This window comes from Spermophilus citellus, assembly GCF_964194105.1.
Source record: "Spermophilus citellus genome assembly, chromosome: 6".
NCBI lineage: Eukaryota > Metazoa > Chordata > Mammalia > Rodentia > Sciuridae > Spermophilus > Spermophilus citellus.
In genome coordinates this window covers 111,426,045-111,453,814 of record NC_138187.1, presented here as the reverse complement: position 1 = coordinate 111,453,814, position 27,770 = coordinate 111,426,045, and the positions used below count along the sequence as shown (strand labels likewise).

The window sequence follows — 27,770 nt, the reverse complement described above, 5'->3', positions numbered from 1 at the left end:
AACAACAGTCTTACCGGCCAATCTGCTTTAAGGTGTGATAACTCAAGGGCAGCCCTCTCCAATCTACTCAATAGGGTGAGATGTCAGGAGGTGCCACAGACAAGGTCAAGCACATAGGCCCAATTTCCCCATAAAGGAATGGGCCGGGGTATAGCTCAGTGACTGAGTGCTTGCTTAGCATGCATGAGGGCCTGGGTTCAATCTCCAGCACCAGTAACAAAAACAAAAGAAACCTATTTATCTCTGCATTTTCCAAACCTACTTGAGTTGTGAACTTTTGTTTTCCTGCAATCCCACCAATGTGTTGCAAAACAGTGCAACATAGTCGAGAATAGTTTATAGCTGGTTGGCAAAAAAGACACATGCAAATGTATGCTACTGCACTACAAAGTACAAATACTGGTTTCCCTTTGTAAAAAAACATTGAGTGATGATGATGAGTTTTTGAGTGATGTTTGTCACAAATTTCCTCACTGAACCTTCATCACATTTGCAAGATAGAAACATTGTTCTGCCTTACAAGTTAATCTTTAAACTCACTTTTAGTACTGATGCATAGAGAGGCCTTGTTGGTCGTCCCTGTCAACTTGCCCCCGAGTTTCTCGATTGTGGCCTTCACTTCATCCTTGTTCCGGGAGAGTTTCCCAAGTGTCAGGATCTTCATGTTAGACAAGGGCTTATCTGGGATAGCAAGAACAGAATCATCACTTTGGACACTCTGGCACTGCTCCCAGGAAGAGGGGAGGAGGAGCAGAAAACCAAGCAGCGAGTACCCAGGGAAACCAGGCTGCAGGATCCCTGGCAAGCATCCCTCTTTTATCAGCTTTTTGTGGGGGTGAGGGGTGGGGAAGCCCATGAAAAACCGAAATAAAGGACCAGAGGGAAAGCAGACTGCCAACTGAGAACCCATATGCACCCCTCAATATGGACAAGAAGGGCAGGGGACAAGCCATGAAATGCTGTGATCTGGGTGGTTAGGTGGAAGACCTTTGGTCTGCTCTGAGGGTAGAAGACGAATGCACTTGGGGATGAGGGACCAGGAGGTCAGAGTGGAGTAGGCAGAGGGTAGTCATGTGAGCTCCTAATACCTTCTTTGATTTCTCTCAACCCACCTCCTATTTAAAACAAACTGCAATTCTTATTTAAAAATTAGACATGTCTGTGACAACTGCTCAAGGTTTTGGTTAGCACAATCAAACTGAGCAAAATCATTCTAAGCAAAAAAAGGTAGGCTGGTGCTGGAGTGTCCAGGGTAGATGGGCTGGATAGGGGCTGCCTTCTGTTTGCTGCATATAGGAACAAAGTGTTGGTTAACACAGTGCCTGGACCAAAAGATGTAGGGAGAGGTCCTTCCTGCTCTCACTCAGAAGGCAGATATTAGAGACACTGACAGAACTTCACTGAAAACTGGCCACGGTCTCCACAGAGAACACAATCATCAATTTGGATGTAAATGAGGGGAAAGCAAAGGAGGGGACCCTGAAAAGAGGGACCGGAACATTCCTCCCACATATGCACCTGAACCCAGGCTGCAAGCAGCAGGGTGGTGCATGACAGTGACCAGTATTCTGGGGTGGGAACTCATCCTCCACCCACAACACTGTGGCCTTCACTATTAGAGCGAATCCCTGAGTAAATAACCAGAGGGTCTCTTCTGCCTTTCATCTGTCTGTCTTGGCTTGAAGCAAGTCTAATACTGATCAAGAACTTTCTCTAACTCTGTATATAATAGGTATCAAGTAGAACACTGGGTCCAAAGTGCTGGTGGGTACAGGGTGGGAATCAAGGCCTGGAAGGAGGCTCCGCAGTGCAGGAAGGACACACCAAACACCACTGCAGGGAGTACAGGCCAGGAGCCCCTCTCTAAGCTTAAAAGAGTAAGAAAGTCATTTGCTTTTGAGGACTTTATATTGTTAATGTCCCCTATCCCTGCCCCAGGAGAGGTCCCAGGTAAGGGAGGGGGCCCAAGGGCTTCCCCACATTATCAGCAGAGACCCCCCCCACCACGAAAATCCTATTCACCAACTCCTTGTCCCTGCAGCATGGAGGCAAATTCATCTCCCTGAGTAGCTACGGTAGGCTTGGCCCACAGTTGCTCCCAGAGCTGTACCTGCTGGAGCAGAGGAGTTCACAGCAGCAGGTGTTGAGGCTGAAGAGGGTGGGGGTGCCACTGCCACTGGAGCACTGGTCTCTGGGGGAAATAGCCGGTCCTGCTTTTTAACCTTCAATTTTTTGAGGTAAGAGATTTCTCGGAATTCCTAAAGAATACAAATTTTAGTTTTTTAAGAAACCAGCTATCTTTTGAAATAATCACCTAATAACAAAGGGGATTTGGCCTATGCAATCTTTTTCCTTCTTATACTAAAGAACATAAAATAGAAAAATGTGCAACTGCCAGACTGAAAGATACCTTATTGCTGCTATGATACTTATTTCTAGTACTTCTATGTCCATGAGACAGCTGGCATCAATCTGACTTTATGATAAAAATCTTTTGACAATAAGGCCAGGGAAATTGCCACAGGGACCTATACTTGCAACCTCTCCAACCCTATTCTTGAATTCCTCCTTTGATCACTAGGCCTTTCTGGAATGAAATGCCCATCCCAAGATTGAAAGCCCCATAAGACTGCAAACACCAGGAAATGAAGGCAAGTCCCTTCCTTTCTTAGAAAGCAAACAAACAGATACAGAGTGCCCTACAACCTTTATTGTGAATGCTTCTGTCAGCATTGGTTCAGTCTTCATCTCAGGTGATTTACAATGGGTCTTGCTCTAGGTAGGTAAATGTCAAACATAGAAAGCTCTGGGGAAAGACCCCAGTTCCCATGTTCCTAAGTCTTCACCCAAGTGAAACCACCTTTTCCAGCCAAGTCCATGCACAGTGAACGCCAGCTGAGGTAATGGACAGACAGCTTCTGACAGTAAGTGCCACGTACTGCAGAGAAGTTAAAGACAGTTTCCAACCCCAAGAATGAATGAGGTTGAGTCTGGTTCTAGGAGTCAGATATAGATAGGCAAACTTTATCACAGGAGCTCAGTTCTTGACAAGCTAAGATGATGAAGATTGGAGATGCTGGGAGGACACTTATAGGAAGCAACCTCCTGAGACTGCTAGGAGATGAAAAAGCAGGGAACTGCCTAAGAAGGGACATCAGAGTAACAAACGATGGCCTGTATGGAACCCTGGGTAATTCCCCATTGCTGGGAGTGTAAAAGAGAGACTGAGATGGGAAGAGTGTGTGTCCATGAGTGTGAGGGGCATGGGAGAAGGAAGGCACAAAGGTTGCAGAAGGGCCACAGGCCAGATCATGAGCACTCTGGGGGACACGAAGGAGCTGACCTCAATTCTGTCAGAAAAGCACCTGGGAGAAATAGCCACTGACCTCACAAATCCACATATGCACATACCTTTTTTAAAAAAAATAGTATTTTTTTTTTAAGTTATAGATGGACACAGTATCTTTATTTTATTTATTTATTTTTATGTGGTGCTGAGAATGGAACCCAGAACCTCATGCATGTGAAGCAAGCACTCTACCACTAAGCCACAACCCCAGTCCCATGTACATACCTTCTAAAAATGTACATAGATGCTTTGTAATTGGTATGTATAATACAAAGAACTTCATTATGCTTATTGCCATCTTAATATTTTCTCACTAAGGACAGTAAAAGGAACACAAAAATAGGAATCTGTAAGATTTAAAATTAGAAAAACTGGGAATGTTGAGGAATCACTATTAAGATTTTAAGGATGAGGAAAGTGCCAGGGTCAGAAGCGCTTTAGAGTGACCACTCAGGTAAAAAGAAGAGACTGGGAGGGAGAGAATTACTGCAGTGAACAGAGAGGCAAGTGAGACAATGGCCAGGAGAAACATGGAAGTAAAGGGCTGGGGATGTGGCTCAGTGGTAGAGTGCTTGCCAGCATGCACAAGGCCCTGGGTTTCAACCCCAGCATCACAAAAACAAAACAAAACAAACAAAACAAAAACCCCCACAAAATCCAAGATAAAACAAAACAAACAAAAAACCAACCCAAAATGGAAGTTCAGTTCTAGATGTGGAACAGTTGGTGCTTAACAGCTTACTATATGCCATTGTTTCAAATGTTCCACACACAGAGGCAGGGACCAGGTGACCTGAGTCTGAGCAAACAGGTGAGATCCTGTAAGATCCCCACCAGTAGGTCTCCAAAGAAGGCTTTCCAACTGAGGCTTTCTGTGTCCTGAATATCTGAGAATTCAATAGAGTTCCATTTCAATGAAGAAAATGCTTGATTTGAGGAGCCATGTGAACACAAGACCCAATTCTTTAGCACTAAGGCAAGGATATGCTCTTGAGAAAAACTCTCCAATCCAAGGCAGGAATTACTGTTTACTCATCCTATATCCCTCGTATCTGGCTCACAGTAGGCACATGAGAATAAAAGTAAAAATATTTCATGGTCTTTGCAAGCAAGGTTTTACACTAGCCAGACAAACCTCAAACTTCACACTTACAGGTGCTTTGGTTCCATAGCTACGTGGTTTGCTAACGTATAGAACTAATAAATAAAATTTTATTCTGTATTCTGATGAGGATGGCCCAGCTATAAAGAAGTCTAATAACATAGGAACTATGTCATTAGTGGACAAGGGTAGACAAGGCCAGAAGGCAGAGATAAAGACACTCCCAACTCCTTACCTTTGGGGTTACCCATTCCTTTCGATTTGGTGTCTGTGTCTTGACCACACACTTGGTCCAGGCAGTGACATCCCCAGTACAGTAATAAGCATCGCTCTTGAAGACCAGCTGGCCAGAGCATTCCTCGCAGGGAAGGAGGGCTCCAAACGCTATGCCATCAGCGACTCGGTCCAAGATCTGAAGCCATTGAAGAAATGTCAGAGAGGAAAGGAAGCACTCCAATAAAGGACAGTTACTAATGTGCAATGGAAGACCTTATGCAGACCTCACTCACTGCAGAGGCCTGTCACAGGGGCTCACAGCAGCCCTGGGCAGCTGCTTAACAATGAGATGTGGGTTCTCAAACTTTCAGAGACCTTATCTCTAAGTCAAGGGATCCTGCAGCCTCTCCTCCCCTCAGGGACTTAGAAAGCAGGACAGAGTCCAGAGCATCCACTGCTACTACACAGGTTGCTGTGCCAAGCTCAGCTCCAGAGCATAACAGCAGGGAAGAGGAAGTGGGAAAAACTAGTGGCACATGGGCATGCCACTGAGTTCCCATGTTTCCTTAAATCTACGCCTTCTGTAGGCTTGGCAATCCTGGGGAGTTTGGGCAGAGGCAGCAGAGAGTGCAAAGCATGTGGCATGAACACACACAAGGTAAATATGTGTCTCATGTTAGTCCTCACCAAAATTCTAAGAATGACAAATGGTAATGTTTAGTTTGGTCTAAGAAAGTCCACGCCATTTGTCCCAGGGAAATGCTGACCTTGATGGCAATGATGACCGTGCAACACAACTACAGAAGTTTTACTCCTCTCAGTTAATACCAGCAGGTGTTCAAATGGAGGGCCTCCCATGCTCCATGAGACAGTCACTCCAAATCGACAGGGTTGACCTCACACGCACGTCCCACTTAACACAAAGGCAGCTCACCGCAGACTCCCCGGAAGGCACTTGCTGCTTGTTGAAGATGAGCAGTTCTTTCAGGTCATTTGTTGAACATACTTTCTTTAGCTCATCCTTGATGTTCCAGATCAGGTCATTCTGGGCCTATGGACAAGACCCAGCAGGTCAGAGACCAGCTCTTTTCAAAAAGAGGAAGCCAACTGAAAGAGTCTGCCCCCAGCCTTCAGCCTCCAAATCTACACTTATGAATCAACTGTGTTGCCTCTCCAAGGTGGGCTAGCAAACTTCTACTCCCAGTCACACTCATGTGGATATTAAATTAAAACTGAAGTGTGGTCTCTTGAAGAATACTCTTCAAGGTGGGGAGGAGAGACTACTTGGGGTATGGGGAAGGCTGAAACCAAGTCCCTAGATGCCCTGCAACCAATCCCTAATAAACAAATACCAGGAGATACAGAGAAGAGCCTGGGAAGTTCTAGGTTGGACTCAGGGTCCACATTTACCCTAGCCAACATCCAGCAATTAAAGGAGGTAAAATATGGGCTATTCTTCCAGTGATTTCCAAGCACTAGTTCTCTTAATATTACACTGTATTCAGAATCATGCAAGAATATATTTAAGCTCTTTTGGAAATGGAATTTTAGTCTTAATTTTATTCATTTTATTGTAGTACTGGGGACTGAATCTAGGGCACTCTTCCATGGAACTACTTCCCAGTTGTTCCTTATTTTTTTGAGACAGGGTTTCCCTAAGTCAACCAAGCTGGCCTTAAAATTATTATCTTCCTGCCTAACCCTCCTGAGTTGCTTAGATTACAAGTGTGCCACTATGCCTGGCTAAATCTTGACTTTAATGTTTATGTCCTTTGTGAGACACCTGCACATATCATTTCATTTATTCTCACAACCACCTTGCTGAGGCAAGTATCAGCCTGTTTGTTTTAGAGTCAAGGCCAGGATGAGCTTCCTCTTTCCTAGGAGGGTGGGTGTTATGCACCATCTCAGTCACAGATCCCACCTCTGTAAAATGGAGATGACAATGCCAGCCCTACCATAACCATGGTGTTGCTATCAGCACCAAGTGAGCATCTGAACTTCTCTGGTGAAGCTGCAGTCATACACTCAGCTTGCTTCCCAGTTCCATGTTTAAAGACTCTCAACAACACTCTCACCCTCCCTATAGCAGGGGACATGCTGAGACAAAGAAACAAGGAGATAAGGAGGTGCAAGGAAAAAGTGTAGTGGGCATAGGATTAAATGAAAGTATCTGAACTATTTTCTTCACAACCAAGGAAGGGGAGCCAGCAGAAACAGAGGTGCCAGGGTGGGAAGGCTAAGGGAGCAATTTATTCTTCTTTCTTTACATCTCTGGCAACAATAGAGAGAATAACACCAAACTAAATGAAGGGAAAATTCAGAATGGCACACAATAGATTCTTTTTTTTGCTGAGTATGGTGGTGCATGCCTATAATCCTAGCAGTTGGAAGGTTGACTCAGGAGGATCACAAGTTCAAAGCCAGCCTCAGCAATAGCAAGGCAGTTAGCAACTCAGTGAGACCCTGTCTCTAATAGGGCTAGGGATGTGGCCCAGTGGTTGAGTGTCTTGAGTTTAATTCCCAGCACCATAAATAAATAAATAAATAAATAAATAAATAAATAAATAAATAAAATTTTGCCTTAAGACAATAAAAAATTTGTGATTCTTTTAAAAAAAAATTAAAAAATATATTTTACGGGGCTGGGGATGTGGCTCAAGCGGTAGCGCGCTCGCCTGGCATGCGTGCGGCCCGGGTTCGATCCTCAGCACCACATACCAACAAAGATGTTGTGTCCGCCGAGAACTAAAAAATAAATATTAAAAAAAAAAAATATATATATATATATATATATTACTTTTTAGTTATAGTTGGACACAATACCTTTATTTACTTATTTTTATGTGATGCTGAGGATCGAACTCAGGGCCTCGCACGTGCTAGGAGAGTGCTCTACTGCTGAGCCACAACTCCAGCCCCAAATTTGTGATTCTTAATAAGCAATTGAAACCAGATCAGAAATTGCTTCCAATGCTTTAAAATTTATTTATTTTGAGACAGGGTCTTGCTAAGTTGTTGAGGGCCTCACTAAAATGCTACGGCTGGTTTTGAACTTGTGATCCTACTGCCTCAACCTTCTGAGTTGCTAGGATTATAGGTGTGCACCACCATACTCAGCTCTAATTTTTATCTCACCAGCAAAATCTGAACACTCTCACAAGAGACCCAAGCAGATGGCTCACACAAACCATGTTCCCAGGAAGAGATCAACTGTTTTAATTTCCCAAACACCCAGTATCTCTCCTCTTTCATCACATGCCTTCCACTTCTTTGCTTGCTGAGACCTTCATTTAAAAAATGAAGTTGGGTATAGTGGCACAAACAACTGTAATCTAAGGGGCTAGGGAGGATGAGACAGGAGGATCACAAGTTCAAAACCAGCCTCAGCAAAAGCGAGGTGCTAAGCAACTCAGTGAGAGTTGGGCTGGGGATGTGGCTCAGTGTCCCTGAGTTCAATCCCTGAGTTCAATCCCTGGTACCAAAAAAAATAAAGTAGAAAAACTTTCTCTCTTCAAATCTTCAAAACACTTGTCCATGTTGTGAACCTCTAGTATCCTTGAATTTAATACTTGGTTTCTTATGTTTGCAAGTATCCCCAAAGGTGCAGAATGTATAGTAAGGCCCAATTAGGATGAAGCATGATTCTCCCTCCCTAGCCGAGTCTGGTTAGTGAAGATTGAGTGCTTTGTCTGTCTGAGCCTGGATACAGGCTTGGAACCTATGGCCAAATTGTGGGTTCTCCTCCAAATGAAAATTTTATATTTGAGAGGAAGAAATCTAACTGGGAAGAAAGCTAGGCTATCAACAAAGGTTATCAATCTGAGAATTCTTAAAGATCCTATCCTAGTAAGTGGGACATATTTCCTTGAATTTTCTTCCCAGAACGAGGAGAATGAAACAGAACAATGAAAGGAGACAAAGCTTGGAACTCACTTTGAGGGCCTTTTCAAGCTTACTGTCCTTGTCTTTGTCTTTCTTAGACTTCTTCTTGGCCACTTCATCTACTCCATCCACCTCATCACCTTTTCTCTTTCTGAAGGAGACATGGAATATAAAAGAACCAGTAATTGAAACAGACACCCAATGATGTGTAATGACACAATTCAATATCATTTTAACTCCTAATATTGGGCCCTACACATGCTTGTCACTTACCTGCAACGTGTCCCACTCAGGGCTCTTAGGAACTTCTGGTCAAACACTCAGGCAGTATTTGCAACCAAGAAGGCAGGAGACTATCCATTTCATAATATACTCTGTTACCCAAGGAGGTGAGCTGAAATTTGTTCTGGGGCCTTAGAACTGGTTACAGGTTTCAGAGCTCAGGCCCCATTTGATTTCAAAACTCTAGGTACAAAATCACTAGGAAAGTTCTGGTGGGGACTCCACTGGAAATAAACCACAGCTGAAAGGCAAGGATTGCAGACAAATACAGGTGCCATCACTGAGTTTCTGGAGCTAAAACACAAGGCTGCTCCCAAGGCCAGGAGACCATTACCAGAGATGGGACTGTACTGAGAACCTAAACAAGAAGTGACAGGTGAAAGCCCTTCTAACCAGTCTGTCCTGGCCAACAGTGAACTAAGTTCAAACTTTTATATTTTCCTCGTCCACAAAATATGGAGAGAATGCCTTACGTGATTGTGATGATAACCAGATAAAATAGCCCAATTACAGGGGACTTCAGTGCCTGACAAACCAAATGTATAGCATTCTGGTATCATACATAAATGTGGCTGGTGAACCCCTACATCCATACCACACGTGCAACACCCTGAGGACTTCATTTATGGGCCTGGTTTGCTGGTTTTCTTACACATTCCAGAGTCATATGTGCCAGTGTAATGAGCTTGTGTGTTATTAACCGAAATAATGCATGAGACTGCTTGATGATCATGGCCCAGCTGCTGTCCCAGGAGCATGACGCACCAGCACTGCCACATTGCCCTTGGTGTGCTCATTAACAAGCCACTCTCTCTGGGACTGAGGGGCCAGCAAAGGGTCAATAGGAAGGAGAGGGGCTGCCTATGGACTCAAGGTTCTCAACTCCAAGATGGGGAGCTCATTACCCACTGCCAGTCGCTGTTGACAAATGTGCATGATTCCCTCAGTACCATTCCCTGAGACCCAGTTACACAGGAACACACATGCCTACAGAATGCTAAGGAGACAATGAAGGTGGGTAGTGAGGGGATCAGAGAAACCATGGCGATAACCTAGGTAAGGGGAATACAGAGTGGTGGTCTTTATGTGTCGCTCCCACAACCCTGCAGTCACCATGCATTAGTCTATATCTCCCTAGATTTCTGACAGTCATCCAAGTAAAACAAGAAACAGTACAGAATTTATAAGGTCTTTAGGCCTCCCTTAATACCCCCACCTAGCAACCAAGCTCCACCCACCCTTCACTCTTAATTCCTGGGAGCTGCTTCTTCAAAGCTTCCTTATCCTCCGCTGAAAGGAGGCTGAAACCCTTGAGCTGGCTGGCGCTGTACTCAGGCCGGAAGCCCAGTTCCTCCCTGTTCTTGACAAAGCAGTTTGGGTGGTACCAGCGGTCAATCATGCCCAGCTGTGGCTTCTCTGGGTCTAGCATCTTTTTGGACAGGCGCATCTGGCCCTGTGGGAAAAGCAGAATGTGGTATAGGGAGTGTCAAAGCAGTGCAGTGAACATGCAGAAGGCCAGCCTGTGTTCCAAGGGCAAAAGGCTTTGGGGTCAAGGCCTGGCCAGCAACTCAAAGACTACTGTGAAGTTTTAGCTCTTATGTCACCAAGGATTATGTTACCCATAAGGATCTGCATCCCATTTTGAATGGGGGCAGTAAGGGTCTGAGAACATTTCCCTGAGGATGCTGACCTAAGGCAGGCATAAGAATACCTGATGTGTTGTGCTGGGTACAACTTGGATCTCACACAACATCTGGCTGGCCCCCCAGTGCAGCTCCCTGTCCCAAGAGGAACTTTTTTTTTTTTTAATATATATTTTTTAGTTGTTGATGGACTTTATTGTCTTTATTTTTACATAGTGCTGAGGATCGAACCCAGTGCCTCACGCATGCTAGGTGAGCATGCTAACACTGAGCCACAACCCCAGCCTCAAGAGGAACTTTTTTGCTTGTTTCATCCTCCCACGTACTTTCTGGTCTCTACACATAGAAGCCTCCACCAAGAAACAGTAATAAACCCAGAGGCAAGAGCCCATCTTGCCTACCTGCCCTTGTTAGGCATGGCATTCCTGGGAGTTTCATGCCTGTGAGGCACAGATCTAGAGAAACCATAAGGGCTGCTAAAAATACACAGAACTCCATTGTAGGCCAAGCAAAACTCAACAGCACATAGCACCTGGCATTTCTTGAGATGAAGAGAACCTTAATTTTTGCCTCCAATTTTTGGCAGTTGAAGGACTTGAAAAGATCCAGCATGTCCATATTTTTGTCAATTTCCTATATGATGTAGTTTGGCTCAAGTATTCCCCAAAGGCACATATGTTGAAGGCTTGGTGACACTATTGGAAAGTGACGCCTCATAGACGTTAGGTCATGGGGGCATGCCCTAGAGAGGATAAGGAAGACCTTTCCTATCTCTGTCTTTGCTTCATGACCACCATGAGGTAAATAGACACCTCTTGTGTATGTTCCCACCATGATGTACTATGTGCCACAGGCCCCATCAGTTCTGGACTGAAACCTCTGAAATGGTAAGGCAAAATAAAACTTTTCCTACTTTTAAGCTGGTTTATCTCAATTATTTTATCATAGCAACAGGAAGTTAACTAAGACAGTGTATAATACCTCGAGGGGGCAGAAACTTTCAATGAATAAGTATATGTAACATCAGAGAAGGGAAAGAAGATTGGAGGGTGCAGGCCTTCCCTTCCACCCCACCCACAGCCAGCCATCTATTCTGTTGGACTGTTAGTCTTTAGTGACTCGAATTGGTAGGGAAGTTTGGTTAATGAAGTTTCTCTGATTAAACAAAAGAAAGGTGAAGGCTCATAAGAGGGAAACTATTTCTTAAACTTAAATCTGCCACAAAGCAAGACCCATCCCATTCCAGGGGGAACCTCCTGTGTTAATGCTTTCCAAACCCTCCCAGGTATCCCAAGAGATGAGGCACTATGTACGTGAAGACTGGACTGTGAGTAAGCAGGGCCCAACATGCCTGTAAGAAAAGTCACTGCCATCTCCAGTCTCTACTAGGATCCTCACTATATTTTTAGTCACTACTTGTTCAGTAGCACCTAAAGCCTGCTGCTTCTTTTTTTCTTAAGTTATCCAATGCAAGCATTCCATAAAGTACAGACATTTGCATCACAAAGTGCTCACCTTTTCTATTTTCTCCATACACCCCTTGCACGTGCTTCTGTTGGACTTGGCATACTCTGCTGCAAAGTCACCCAGTGTCTTCTCTGCCTTGCTGCCAACTCCATCCTGGCCTTTACCTGAACAATGAACACACGGCAATGTGTCAACAGTTTCATAGTACAGCTCCCCAAACCTCCCTCATCACCTCCCCAGCACCTTTCCCCAGGACACCTTTGTGTTTTGAGGAACTACAATTTATCTATTTCATCTCTGTTTACTATGGCTGCTTAACAGAGCTTCTTTTCTGATAATGTGACTTTTCTCAGACAAGCTCTCAGGAACAGCATCATATTGGCTGGTGGAGAGCTGCAGAGCTTTCCACCATTCTCCCTTTACTCTGGAGTTCCAACACAGGCTTTGGTAATAAGTATTTACCTTAAAATCCTGGAGCAATATTCTTACTCAGCCTTCTAATTTTAATTATACTTTATTTATCAAGGTTAAAGAAAATATCTTGATTCAGATCAAACATAAAGATACATAAAAATTAAATACATGGTAAAGGTATCATTTTATTTTTAAAAAATATTTATTTTTTAGTTGTAGTTGGGCATAATACCTTTATTTAATTTATTTTTATGTGGTGCTGAGTATCGAACCCAGGGCCTCGCACGTGCTAAACGAGCACTCTATCACTGAGCCACAACCCCAGCCCTAAAGGTATCATTTTAAATTGTTGGGGAAAGGTTAAATCATTCAATGAGTGATTTGATGGTACTGGCCAACCATATGGGACAAAAGCTAGATTCTTTGCTTATATAAAAATAAATTCTAAGGCTGAATGTCTCTCTGAAGATCAGGAATCAGACAAGGCTGTCCTCTTAGTACTACCATTTAACACTGCAGTGGAGATCCTAGTATAGTTAGAGCAAAAAAAGAAAGGAAAGGTGTTAAGTTTAGAAAAAAATAAGCAAAGTCATCTGTCTGTAAACGACATGACTGCATTTGTGGGATATCCATAGGAATATACAAAAAAACTACCAGGACTATTAAATAAATTTAGCAAATTTAAAGGACACAAGCTCAATCTACAAATATATAACATTTCTATATAATAGATATAAACACTGAAAAAAAATGAGAGCACACAGCTACTTAAATAGCACTAAGACACACATACTCAAAGAAATAAGTTTAACAAAAGTAACACAGATCTCTGCACTGAAAACTGCCTTTATTGAAATTAAACAAAATCTAAATAAAATGAGAAATGTATCATGTTCATGGATTGCAAAGATAAACTTGTTAAGATGTCAACTATCTGAAATTTGGTCCACAGATTTAATATGATACCAATCGAGTTTCTAGCTGGCTTTTTTGAGGAAATTAATAAGCTTAAGTGTACAAGGAATTGCAAAAGACCTAGAAATGCCAAAACAATATTGAAAAAGAACAAAGTTGGAGGAATTACATGAGTTACTAAAAAGTTACAGTACTCAAAACACTGTGGTACTCCTAGACAAATCAACAGAACCAAACAGAATCCAGACATAGACCCAACAATTCAATGAGAGAACCAAGCTTTTTCAAGAAAATGGCATTAGAATAGCCTATCCACATAGGGAAAAACCCAAACGACCTCTTCTTCATACATTTAACAGAGATTACAAATCCAAATGTGAAAGTTAAACTCACAAAACTTTTAGAAGAAAACAAAAAAGTATATCTTTGATCTTAGAATAGGCAAAGATTTCTTATATGAGACAACTAGCACTTCATGAAAATCAAAAACTCCTGTTCCAAAAATATCAAGAATTAAACTAAAAAGCAAGCTACTGAGAGGGAGAGAGTATTCACAATATGTGCATCTAGAATATACCAAGAACTCTTAAAGAGAAGTACAACTTAAAACCATGATGATATAGGTCATGTAACCCTTATCTGAAATACTAGGGACCAGAACTGTTTTGGACTTAAAATTTTTTAAAAAATATTTGCATATACACAATGAGATATCTCTGGGATACGACAGAAGTCTAAGCATGATATTGATGTTCTATATATACTATGTACACATTACACACAAAGCCTAAAGGTAATTTTACATGATGTCTATGATGCCAGCATTTTGATGTTGACCTGTCATATGAATGTCCCATTTGTGGTGTTGTGTTTGTGCTCAAACTTTTGTATTTTGGAACGTTTCCTATTTTTTTGGATTATGGATGTTCAACCTTCATCAATGTTAGATTAAGACAGCTCATTGGGATGGTCAATATTTTAAAAAAGTGACCATACCAAGTGTCAGTAACAATGTGGAGGGACTGAAATTCTCATTTATGACTGGCACTTTATGTGGCAGTTTCTCAAATGAGCAGCACATATATCCATCACATGATTACCCATTCCATTCCTAGATATTTACCCAAAAGAAATGAAAGCACAAGTATACACACAGACTTGTATACACATGCAGCTGTATTGGTAATAATCTTCATGGCAACAACCTAAAAGTCACCAACAGAAAACTGGATAAATTGTGACACAAAAGACTACAATAAAAAAGGACTAATGACACGTGAAATAACCTAGATGAGTATCTTGCTTGCTAAATGAAAGAAACACAAGAAGCACACAAATGCTTTTCCCCCTGAAACTCTGAGCCAAGCAAAATCAATCTATGAGGGCTGGGCACGGTGGTGCATGCCTGTAATTCCAGCACCTCAGGGAGACAGAAGCAGGAGGATCACAAGTTCAAAGCCAGCCTCAGCAATTTAGTGAGGCTCTAAGCAACTTAGTGAGACCCAGTCTCAAAATAAAAGGGCTCTGGATGTGCTCAGTGGTTGAATGCCCCTGGATTCAATCCCTGGTACAAACTAAAAACAAAACAAAACAAACAAACAAACAAACAAACAAACAAAAACCCATACACACACCAAAATTAATCTATGGGGTTAGAAATCAAACAGTGGGGGCTGGGGATATAGCTCAGTTGGTAGAGGGCTTGCCTTGCACGAACAAGGCCCTGGCTTCAACACCCAGCACCCCCGCCCCTAACACACACAAGAAATCAAATGGTTTCCTGGGGAGGGGAAGGATGACCAGAAAAGGGCACAGAGGGAACTTTATGATGCAACAGAAATGTTCTACATTTTTTTTTCAATTTATCAAACAAGAAACCCTCCTCCACCTTTTACTTTATTTCTATTTATTTTTTTTTAATTTTTTTTTAAAATATTTATTTTTTAGTTCTTGGCGGACACAACATCTTTGTTGGTATGTGGTGCTGAGGATCGAAGCCGGGCTGCACGCATGCGAGGCGAGCGCGCTACCGCTTGAGCCACATCCCCAGCCCCGACCACCTTTTACTTTAAAATTTAAAAAATTTTTAATTAGCTGGACGCAGTGCAGGAGGCTGAGAAAGGAGGATTGGGAGTTCAAAGCCAGCCTCAGCAAAAGCAAGGTGCTAAGCAACTCAGTGAGACCTTGTCACTAAATAAAGTACAAAACAGGGCTGGGGCTGAGTGGTAGAGTACTTGTCAAGCATGGGTGAGGTACTGGGTTCGATCCTGAGAACCACATTAAAAAATAAAGTTATAAAAAATTAAAAAAAAAAAAACCCAAACATAGAAGATGTAATGAGGCACCATTATGTAATATTTGAAACATGTATACAGTGCGTAATTATAAAATACCATTACCATGAAAAAAGAATGAAACCCTGACATTTGCAACAACGTGAATGGAAAAATATTAAAAACTAAAATGATGTTCTTCAAACATTGTTTCTTAGTGTTTAAAGAAATATTCTACAATTTGATAGGATATGCATTAGATAGGTGTTCATTTGTCAAAACTAAGCTGAAAAAAACTGAAATACATACTTGCAATATGTACATATAACTATGTGTAAATTATTTTAAAAATTCCAAATACAATTAATACCAAAGACAAATACTATAAATGAGAAGACAGGAACATTAGTGAAATTATAATGTGGCAAAACACATATTAGTTAAAAAGATTAAACTGGAAAACTACTTGTAAAATGTTATGACATTCATAAGAAAAAATAGCTCAAAAGAAAAAATGAGCAAGGACACAGGTTAATGTAGTCGTTCCTATCTGTGAGGGATCAGTTTCTAGGCCCACAAGAATATTAAATCCAAGGATGCTCAAATCCCTTCTATAAAATGGCCTAGTACCTGCACATAAACCTATGTGGGTTCTTATATATATTCAAAATCATCTCCAGATAACGGAAATACATAATACAATGTAAATGCTATGTAAATATTTGCTATACTGCATTGTTTAGGGAATGAATAATAACAAAGAGTAAAATTCTATACATGCTCAGTATAGAAATGTTTTCTCAAACACTTTGTTTTCTTTTTTTTTATTAGTTGCTCAAGACAATACAATGATCTTGACATATCATACATTTGATTCAAATAAGGTATGAATTCTCATTTTTCCACGTGTACAAATTGCGGGATCACATTGGTTATACATCCATGTGTATACATACAGCAATCCTAGTGTCAGTTGTAATCTGCTGCCCTCCCTATCCCTCCCTCCCCTCCCCTCACTATTCTCTACCCATTCTACTGTGACACTTATCTCTCTCTTTCTTCCCTTCCCCCTCACACCATCGTATATGTATTTTGTGAACCCATGAGGGTCTCCTTCTGCAATTCCCCTTCTCCCTCCCTTTCCCTCCCACCTCTTTTCCTTGTTTCGTGGTAATTTTCTTCTCATGTTCTTCCTTCCTTTCCTACTCTGTTTTGAGTCACCTCCCTTATTTCAGAGAAGACATTCGGCATTTGTTTTTTAGGGCTTGGCTAACTTCGCTTAGCATAATCTGCTCTAGTGCCATCCATTTCCCTGCAAATGTCATGATTTTGTTATCCTCAAACATTTTCAATGTCAAGTTTGTATTACTGGATGTTGAACCCAAGGACTTAAAAAAAAAAAAGCTAGCAGGCTGAGGTTATGGCTCAGTGGTGCAGCACTTGCCTAGCATGAGTGAGGCCCTGGGTTCAATCCTCAGCACCACAGGTAAATAAATAAAGGTACTGTGTCCATCTACAAGTAAAAAATAAATTAATAACAACAATAATAATAAAAAGCTAGCAAACACATGACAAAATGTTCTACCTCACTAGGAATGAAATAAAAAAGATACTTTGGATACAACAACAAAACAATATATCTATAGATATATTGTTATATCTGATATATTGTTATACACCCACCAAAAAAAAAAAAAAAAAAAAGAGAGAGAGAGAAAATACTTTCAGAATGGCGTGGAAGTACAGAAATAGGTACATCAAGTATTACTGATACAAGCATACATGATGCAACCTTTCTGGAAGGCAATTTGGCACGTACATGAGGAGGTCTTAAATCTGTTCATCCTCTGAGCAGTAATTCCACTTCTTGAGATTGAAGGAACAACTGGACAGATGTCCAGGATGTATAAGATGTTTATAGCAGCTCTATTTTTCAATTTTGCTAAAAGGTCATAATTCTGGTCTTAAAATCAGCACAGCCTGGATGTGAATTCGGTTTAGGACTTACCACCAGTATTAACTGAGTGCTGCCTATCTAACTTCTCTGTGCCTGAGACTCCTTAGTCTGCCTTGAGACCTACTGCAAGGGCTGAATGAAATGAACAGATATTAAATGCCTGGAATGGTACATGGAATTTGGTAAGACTTGAATGAATGAATCTTACTTATTAATGATGAAAATCTGTAATTTAAACAAGAAAAGAGTAAATATCAAGATGTAAAAGTAACAGAGTTCAATATCATCGAACTGCAAATCAAAACCACAATGAGATTATCACTTCATACACATTGAGATGGCTATTTTAAATAAATAAATAAAATGGTTAGTTAAGAATGTGGAGAATTTGGAACTCTTACATATTGCTGGTGGAAATGTAAAATAGTATAACTCCTATGGACAACAGTATAGACGCTCCTCAAAAAATACAGAATTACTGAATGACCCAGGGATTTCAATTCTGGTATATATAGCAGAGAAGTAAAAGCAGAGTCTCTCACTGATATGCGTACATGCCTGTTCATGGAAGCATTATTTATAACAGCCAAATGTGAAAACCACCCCAAATATTCAATGACATGTGAATGGATAAACGAAATGTGGTATATACATACAATGAATGAAATATTATTAAGGAAGTAAACTTTGACACATTACAACATTGAGTAAACCTGGAAGATATCAGTCACAAAAGGACAAATATTGCATGATTCCACTCATAAGGGGTATCTAGAATAGTACAGTTCAGATAGAAAAAAGAGTGGTTACCAGGGGCTGAGGAGAGTGAAAAATGGGGACTGTTGTTTAATGGGTACCGAGTTTCAGTGTAGAAAGTCAAAAGATTCTAGAGATGGATGGTGGTGATGGTAATGTGAGTGTATTTAACGCCATCAACTGTACATTTTGAAATTGTTAAAATGACAAAAATTTTCTTATATGTATTTTACAAAACAACAACAACAAAAGGAAAATGAGTACTAAAACAATATTTTATAAAGAAGACATTTCACAATATTAATCTACATTAAAGGTCTAGATTGAATTAAACTTTTCATTATGCCTAGAAATAGCATGTTAGGCCTTTTGGATTAAAAAATCCCTGGGCAATTAGTAGTATCTTAATTTTATGGTTATAATGGTTTCATGAAACATATCTGCAACAAAATTAATATGCCTTTTCATGTTATAAAAATTATAATTTGATATATTTTAATTATAACTAAACATAATATATTTAGGTCTTTAAGTCTGCAACTTCTGTTATCCTGAATTCAAAAGGGAAAAGAGCCACAGATCAAGAAAAATTTTAATAAATTCATTCTCTGCTAAAACAGACACATGTAGAGTCATTCTTGGCAAATTTGCTCAAGATTCTGAGGTGTTACTGATCTCTCAATTTTCAGCAGACAAAAACATTTGGAGCCACACATACCAACAACTGCAAGAAGGCTGAGCAAAGAGAGGAAGCACACTTTAGTACAGACACAAACAGCTCCCTGGGGAAGAAAGGAGCGACATCCTGGAGTCATGAGAACAGGTTAAACTGGGCCAACTTAGGAAGGGAGAAGGTTAGGAGGCAGTTTCAGATGATTTCCTTCAAAATGCAATGAAAAGTGATTCTTATCATTTAAATGTGGGGCTGGGCATTGGAGATCAATGGTAGAGTGCTTGTCTACAGGTACAAGGCCCTGGGTTCAATCCCTAGCATACCAAAAATTTTTAAAAATAAAAATTTAAAGGCACCCAGCGAGTTAGTTTGTGGACATTGAAAATGACTTCTGAAGTTTACATGGAGAGGAAAAAAGGTTAAGAATAGCCAAGACAATACTGAAGAGGAACAACGTTGGGGGATAGACTCTACTGGACTAAAGGCTTATAGTTAGCTACTGCAATCAAGACAGGGTAGCTAAAGGATAAACAAGTAACAGAACAGACAGCCCAGAAATAGACCCACATAAATACAGTCCACTGATCTTTGGCAAAGAAGCAAAGGTAATAATGGAGAAAAGAGTTTTTTCAACAAATGGTGCTAAATCGGACATTCACATACAACAAAACAAAACAAAAAACCCCCACCCCCACGCCAAACAAGAATCTAGATACAGATCTTCAACTGTTCATGAAAGACAACTCAAAATGGATCTCAGACCTAAATGTAAAACATAAAACTAGAAGATAACAAGAGAAAACCTGTTATGACTCTAGGTCTAGTGCTGACATTTTAGATAAACCCCAAAGGTAAAATCCATGAAAGAAGTAACTGATAAGCAAGACTTCACTAAAATTTAAAAACTTCTGTACTATGAAAGACATTGAAAAAAAAAAGACCAGTCATATACTGGGAGAAAGTATCTGCAAAAGATATTATAAGCTATTATCATAAGTACACAAAGACCCACCCCCCTCCATGTTGGAAATGGAACCAGGGCTTATGCATGCTAGGCAAGTACTCTACCAGTGAGCCACAGGCCTCACCCCAAAATACAAAAGGATTCAAAGCTTAGTGGTAAGAAAACAACCCAATTAAAAATGGGCTGATGACCTAAACAGACACCTCACCAAAGACATACAGATGACAAATAAGCATGTGAAAAATTATTACAGCACTAGAAAAACATAAAGCAATAATAAAATACTATACACCTACCATAATGGCCAAAATTCAAAACAGAATACCAGCAGAGATGTGGATAGACAGGAATTCTCATTCAACTACTGGGACTATAGAACGGGTCAGCCATTTTTGAAGATAGTTTGGCAGTTTCTTACCAAACTGAATATACTTTTACCCTAAGATATAGCAATCATGCATCTACACAAAGGAGTCGAAAACATATTGACATGAAAATCTGCAGACATTTATAGCAGTTTTGTTTATAACTGCCCAAACTCAGAAATAATCAAGATCTCCTTCAGCAGGTAAACAGATAAAATAAGGTACAGCCAGCCATTTGATGGAGGATTACTTAGCACTAACAAGAAACAAGCTAACAGAAAAGATTGAGAGGAACCTTCAATGCCTATTACTAAGTGAAAGAAGCCTAGTAATAAGATTCTAACTACATTTCTTTCAGGAAAAGGCAAAACAAGGGAGACAGTAAAAAAAAGATCAGTGATGGCCATGGGTTAGGGAGGAGGGAGCAATGAACAGGCAGAGCACAGGGAATTTTTAGAGCAGTGAAACTAATCTATGACACTGTAAAAGCAAACACATTCAAAATACATTTGTCAAAACCCACAGAATGGGAACGCGGTTGTGGCTCAGTGGCAGAGCCCTTGCCTTGTGTGTGATTCTCAGCACTGCACATAAATAAATGAATGAATAAAATAAAGTGAACCCTAACATAAATTATGGACTTTGGGTAATAATGATGTGCAAAGTAGGTTCATTGATTCTAACAAGTGTGCTACTCTGGTGCAGGCTGTTGGCCGAGGGGGAGGCTATGGAAGACTAAGCAAAGGGTATATGGAAAATCTATGCACTTTGTTCCATTTTGCTGTAAACTAAAGTTTCCCAAAAAACTGTATATGTGTACATAAACACAGAAACTTGAACAAACTGACCACTGGAACAGAAAATTTAAGGACCCCCAAACGCAGGAATTTTTATAAATAACAAGTCCTCTTTATCAGTGGGGAAGATGATGAACTATTCAATAAGTGGAAAAAGTAAAATTGGAGGCATTCCTCACATCACACACCAGCACAAATTCCAAACAGATCAAATGTTTAAATGAAAAAAACAAAAGGAACCATAAAACTACATGTCCTGGTCCAATTCATCTACGTCCTTGGGCTCATTCCCCTTCCGAGGCTTGGGCTACTTACTCCATGGAGGCCATGGCTACTGGGGCCACAGCCTTGTTCCCTAAGGTTGCCACTATCTCAGGGTAAGGGTCAGGCCACAGTTCTGACCAACGGGCCATCTCCATCAAACCCAGAGAGTTGCTGGGCAAGGAGACACATGCCTGTAATCCTAGTGACTTGGAAGGATGAGGCAGGAGAATTGCAAATTTAAAGCTAGCCTCAGTAACTTAGTGAGACCCTGTCTCAAAATAAAAAAATAAAAAGTGCTGGAGATGTAGCTCCATGGTAAAGTGCTACAATCCCTGGTATAAAAAAAAAACAAACAAGAAAATAGCCCTCCAAATCAAAACAACAAACAAACAACCACAAATCCAGGAAGTCTTTAATGTGAGATCTGATTGCCAGTTACTCTGAGGCTGAGTACCACACTCAAAGTGCACAGGAACAACTGCACTCAGGTGAGCCTGGTCCAATAGGGGTGATAACACATCCTCCTTCCTCTTCAAGGGGCCTTCCTGAAGCTTGGTGGTGAAGACCTGTTTGGAGGCAACTGACTATTTCTTATGAAACTATGGTCAGCCTGACATGCTGCCATACATAGTTGGCCCTTTGTGGATTTTTGCATCCATTGATTCAATCAATTATAGATTAAAAAAAAAAATATTTTGGCAAGAGGCAAGGAGAAGGTCGCCTCTATAGTAAACATGTACACTTTTTTCCTCCTCATTATCCTTAATTACTACAGTGTAACAACTATTTACACAGGCACTGTCAGTAAACTAGAGATGACTTCAGGTATACAAGAGAATGGGTGTAGGTTGTATGCAAACACTACAACATTTTATATAATGGTCATGAGCATCTGGAATCCTGGAACCAATCCCTTGATTATACCATGGATATCACCTTCCTCCTTCCCTTTTTACTCTCTCTTGCCTCAGGATTTCATCTCATGATAAGGCATTTAATCGCTTTGTTTCCTATGTAACCTGACATGACATGGGCTAAGACATCAGAAGAAACCATGGAAACAATAAAAAAGATTTGTGATTTCCAGGGCTTAGAGGGAAGGAAGGGATGAACAGGCATAGCACAGAGGGTTTTGTTTATTTCTTCTTCTTCTTCTTTTTTTTTTGTGGTGCTAGGGATGAAAACCAGGGACTTATGCACGCCAGGCAAGTGCTCTTCCACTGAGCCACATCCCCAGTCTTGCACAGAAGATTTTAAGGCAGTGAATTTACGAATGCTGGATAATAATGTCTCAATGTATGTTCACCGACTGTAATACATGTACCGCTGAGGTGGGGGAAAAACTGATGGTAATGGGAATTCTACTTTTGTACTTTTACTCAATTTTGCTGTGAAAACTCAAACTGCTCTAAAAACACAAAGTCTTATAAACAAGATTAAATAATCATTAAGGGCTATATCTCAAGCATGTGAAAAGTAAAAGGCCAAACACGCTCCAGGCAAGGCAGGTTGAGGAGCTGTTGCTAAAACACATGGGCACTGGGCTCCTGAACCACCTATGTGAGACACAGAAGGAAAGATGGGGGACAATCTTTGCTCCCTCCAAAAAGACCCTCTGGAAGCTTTGGGAAGCAGGGGCAAACTCCCAAGCCCTCCCTTTGTGTACGCACCAGTCACTCCTCCAGCCTCCGCAGTCTTCTTGACTTTCTGCTGGTCATCCCAGCGCAGCTCAGAGAACCCGTCTATCTCAAGGTCAGGCTGCCGGATAGAGTGGCCCACCTTCCAGAAGCAGGAGAAGTGGTACCAGTGTGGGATTTTTCCATCAAACATGGGTGACTGAAAGGAAAGGAATCAGAGGTGGTGAGTGAGCAGTCAACCCCCGAGTCAGGCTTGCCAGACCACCCTAGCTCTCAGTGTACGGCATCACAGCGAATGTTTCCTTCTCTAAAATGGCCTGGCCTGTGTCCTCCACATATCCCACAAGGAGCTGCATGTGAGTGATTAACAACACTTCTATCCTATGTTCCTCCTCAAAATCTTTCCCAACAGCTTAGAGAACTGTGGCTGACTACTGCCATGAAGTGGTAGTGTCCTACAAAGATCTCTGCCTTGTGTCCCTTTTAGCCCCTTGTTGTTCCACATTAGTGATTTGCTGCACAGACTAGTGAAATGCGCAAGACACCCGTTTGGTGTCCTGGCCCCACTGCACCTGCTGGGAAAGGCCAGACAGCCACAGCAATCACCTCTGGACTCAAAGGGCCTGGACAGCCTAGAAAGCGGCTCTTTAAATGCTTCTGCAGTTACCTATAATGAGGAACAAGACCCAGATAATGAGAAAGGCAGAGAAAATGTGTCAGAAAAAAGTGTCAAGTTTGCAGCAGTAAGACAGATAAATGGAATGAATTAACTTCTGTGAGGGAAGCACTGTGCAATAACAGTTGAGGGCTAGAGGGCCCTGAGACAGAATGATCTGCCTCTCCTTTAGGAAAAGGAGATAATTTTCTCCCCCTAAATCTAGAGGGGGGAAAATGGGAAACAGCAGAAAAGATGTCCCCCCCCACCCCGCCCCGTAGGCGGGGGTTGTGGCTCAGTGGTAGAGCGCTTGCGAGACCCTGGGTTTGATCCTCAGCACCACATACAAAAATAAACAAGTGAAATAAAGGTGTTGTGTCCAATTACAACTAAAAAATAATTATTAGAAAAAAAGAAAAGATGGGCCCCCAAAACTAGATGACAAATAGCATTTCTGAGAGAAAACCCATGTTCTCATTCCACCAGATATCACCAGGAAGTCCATGCAGATCCCCAAGCATCTGGCTGTCAAGGACACCAAAAGTGGCTTCAACTTGGATCTACCTGGAACCCTCACTGGTCAACCCCTCCTTAGCAAGCTTGGACTACCCTTGCGCCAAAGAGGACATGTGCCTGTAGCATTTCTTCCTGGCTGTGCTGGGGGACCCTACCTTCTGCTACTTGGTTTGGGTGCTGTGTTGAGTACTGAGCATCTGAGAGGCGCTGCCCAAGGGCTCACACCACAGATGAGTCCTCACCCAGCCACCATTTCCCAAACCTTCACTATTTCTTCTGTGTAAAAAGGTCATACCACCTGCCTGTCTACACAGACACAGACTGTGCTGTGTGCCAAGAATGCTCAGGGCTGAGGAACTCACAGGCCCACCACCCCTCCCAGTCAAAACACCCCACCGGAGGGCCCAGCTCCTCCCTCTAAGGCTGCCTCAAGGCACCATAGCTAAAAAGTATCAGGTATTGGTTGCTTGGAGAACAATCCCCCCATACAAATGTAAAAGAAGGTATTTAAATTCAAGCACCGAGAAGAATGACTTCTTTCTTTTTGGCTTCCACAGCTCAGCCTATAGGGCCAACTTTAAGTTCTGAATTAAAATTTCCAATTACAACTACAGAAAACCAAGCTAACTTTGAATAATAAAGAGTTTCTTTCACTATCTAGTAAAGGGAAGGAGGTCCCAGAATGCTAAATTTTATCAGGTTCAGGTTCCTCTTAGGAACCTTCCTGGAATTCCCAGCAGCAGCAGCCTCCTCCTCCTCCTCCCCCTCTTCTTTTCTCAGTACACTGGCTATACTTAGGTTTCTGCCCATACTTCCCACTAAGAGGATCATCTGGCTGAACGGTGAGGCCTAGGAGGTGAGGCCTAAGAAAGTCCTTTTCTAGGAGTAACACCTTAAATGCATAATAAACACAGGAAACTATATTGAAATAATTATCAAAACATTTTTTTAAGCGTTTTCGGGGTACATTAATCTATAAGCTTTACCACTCGAAACTAACGGTAATTCTGAAGTAGTCACGGTTATGTATGCTATTCTGAGCAATCCCCAGCTGTAAAGTGACTTGAAAATGTCTATTGTTGTGACAAAAATCCCAGGTAAAATACCTTTGATTTGCTGCTAATATTGATGACTGGAGAAAATAATGAACTTAATCTAGAGATTAGTAAAGATGAGATGTGGATTTTTTCTTACCTAAATTTGGGGATCTCTTGTATTCTATTCAGTCACCCACAGACCCAGGTTAAGAACCCCCCGGCACTAGCAGGGGGAACTTAAGAGCAGGCCTATACATTTAGGGTGAAGATCAAAGACCCTGGGTGTGGTCACTGTTCTTCAAATCGTAGGCCCTATCTATTTCTCCAGTCTCATCTTCCTGCCCTACTTCTGTGAATAAGAACTCTAAAGCTCCCACACTTGGCTAAGACATCTTGGGTTCTCTCCTGGGCACACTGCCTAGTGCCCAGCTCCACCAAGTACCACCCACCCTGTACAGCAATATTTACCAAGCTTGGAAGGATTGATTCTCTTGTATCCTCTTTGTTAAAAAATAAACAAATTACATCTGTCTTTCCTAACCTCTAAATAAAATCATTTTTTTTCTATCCTGAATATCAGCAGCAAAGCAAAGGTGTGTTAGCAGTATGTGTGATTTCTGTCACCAATGGTAATTACAGGTATTAGTTAACAGTGCTTGGAGCTTATGAGGCACTTACATGTCTACAGAATGAAAAAGTACTGTGCCAGGTACTGAGACAGAAGGCCCTGAAGATACCATGATGACAGCCTCAGTCCCTGCCATATTGTGAAATGAGATAACAGAGGTACAGTTGGCCCTTGGTACCCACTGGATAATGTTTTCCTGCCCTCTACCCAAGTACCGAAAAATCCCTTGAGGGATATCAGGTCATTCGTGAAACACATTACAGTCCAGGGCAGAGAGGGAAATCAATTACCTTGACCATTAGCACTGAGCTTGGGTAACAGCTTATGCTGAAGATGGGAGGAATGGGAGAACACTGAACCAGAATTTCAAAGGCAGACAACAGCAAACTGGAAACCTGAGAAGGCAGGAACCTCTGGCCCTGGCAAAGGCCTGCTAGCCCACCCTCTCACTGCAACACCTGGACACTTCCCTAACCACCTTGGAAGCCTCAGAGAACACCAGAGGGGACTCCCCAATCTTTCAAAAGAACCTAGATAAGAAAGCCCCAAGAGCCACTCTTCCTCAAACCAGACAGCTGCAAAAGCATGGACAATGAATTTGTGAACCTGCAAAGTTTGAGGAAAAGGTTTTTCAATCACAAATCAGGTCCAAAGTGAATTCACTACAAGGAAACGAAACTGCTTGCAGTTTTGCATAATTAAAATAAAAAAGGAGAGGGTGTGGGTGTTGAAATGAGAGCCAAAAATAGGTTTAAGAAAAAAAAAAAATCCTCACTGCCAGTAGACACCACCCATGTAGGACAAAAATCTTCCAGAAGGTAGGTCATAATCAGAGTAGCACAGATTTTTTTTCTTCCCCGAGGCGAATGGCAATAACACAAGAACTCTGCCACCCAGAAAGAAGTGGTTTCTTAGTTTTACAGAGCAAATGGTACCGCTAGCTGAAAACTCTTATTTCCCGGGCTTTTCTTGCAAGATCAGCAAAATCTCCCGGAAGGGTCGACCGGGAGGGCCACTGGGGGCGGCGACAGCGCCACAGGCCTGGCTCCTTCCCAGACGGTCCTCCGTCCTTCCTGCCCCGACACAGTTAACCAGGTGGGACCACGCGCCTCATCCCGCTGCCCACAAAGCGGCCCGGGACGCCCCGGGCTGCGCCGAGCGCCCGGCTCCGTCCCTCCCCCCACCCCCGCACCTGCACCATGATGGCCATCCTGAGCGAGTCCTTGGGGATGCTCTCGGTGCATTTCTTGCAAGAGGCGCGCCCGCTTTTGGCGTACTCGACTCGGTAGAGCTTGTCCGAAGACTCGGCCATCCCTTCGCTCGTGCAGCTGCGGCTCTGGGACCAGACACCGCAACTTGGACACACACCACCGCTGCAGCCGCTTCACCACTCCGCCCGCGCCGGTCCGCTCACCGCAAGCGCTCAGGCTCCCAAAGCCGCTGCCGAGCACGCCACGCCGACCACCGCCGCTCCCCGATAGATTGCTGATGCCTGGCGGCGGGAACGCCCCCAGCACCCGCGCTTAGGGGCGGGGCCAGCGGCGGGAGTGCCCCCTGCCGGCCGGGAGGGGCGAACTTTCCTAGGCGTGTCGGGGGTCTGAGTTCCCGCGTGTCTAAGCGCCACGGGTGGCTACAGTAGCAATAGTCACTGCGGATTTTCCTTTTTGAGCCGCGATCTCTTTACTCGTCCTTGAATCGCTGGGCTCAAGCGATCCTTCCGCTTCAGCCTCCCCAGTAGCTAGGACTTCAGGTGTGCACTACCACGCCTGCACTTCACAGATGTTTTCATACCACTTTAGAGTTAGAGAGAACTCAAATTATTAAGATAATCACTACTTGAAAATTGTGGAACTCATTATTTGATGTAGAATTGTATTTTTTAAATACAAAGTTTCTTTTTTTAGTCCCATGCCTTTTGTTTTATTCATTTAATACATTGTATGGTGAGCGTGCCATATTTTAGACTGTTCACTTC

General features: G+C 42.1%; 1 protein-coding gene across 1 annotated transcript in view; it reads right to left on the bottom strand.

Annotated features, from left to right (window-relative positions):
• The window catches only part of PARP1 (poly(ADP-ribose) polymerase 1), a 44,559-nt gene extending 17,267 nt beyond the window's left edge, over positions 1 to 27,292 (bottom strand). The window contains exons 1-9 of the mRNA XM_081296997.1: positions 26,988 to 27,292; positions 22,993 to 23,158; positions 11,993 to 12,108; positions 10,073 to 10,287; positions 8,604 to 8,703; positions 5,602 to 5,718; positions 4,687 to 4,863; positions 2,111 to 2,258; positions 541 to 681 (exon numbers count right to left, since the gene is read on the bottom strand). Coding sequence (XP_081153123.1) covers positions 541 to 681; positions 2,111 to 2,258; positions 4,687 to 4,863; positions 5,602 to 5,718; positions 8,604 to 8,703; positions 10,073 to 10,287; positions 11,993 to 12,108; positions 22,993 to 23,158; positions 26,988 to 27,107 — 1,300 coding nt within the window. The 5' untranslated portion in view covers positions 27,108 to 27,292. The remainder of the gene's footprint in view (positions 1 to 540; positions 682 to 2,110; positions 2,259 to 4,686; positions 4,864 to 5,601; positions 5,719 to 8,603; positions 8,704 to 10,072; positions 10,288 to 11,992; positions 12,109 to 22,992; positions 23,159 to 26,987) is intronic.
• Positions 27,293 to 27,770: the final 478 nt, after the last annotated feature.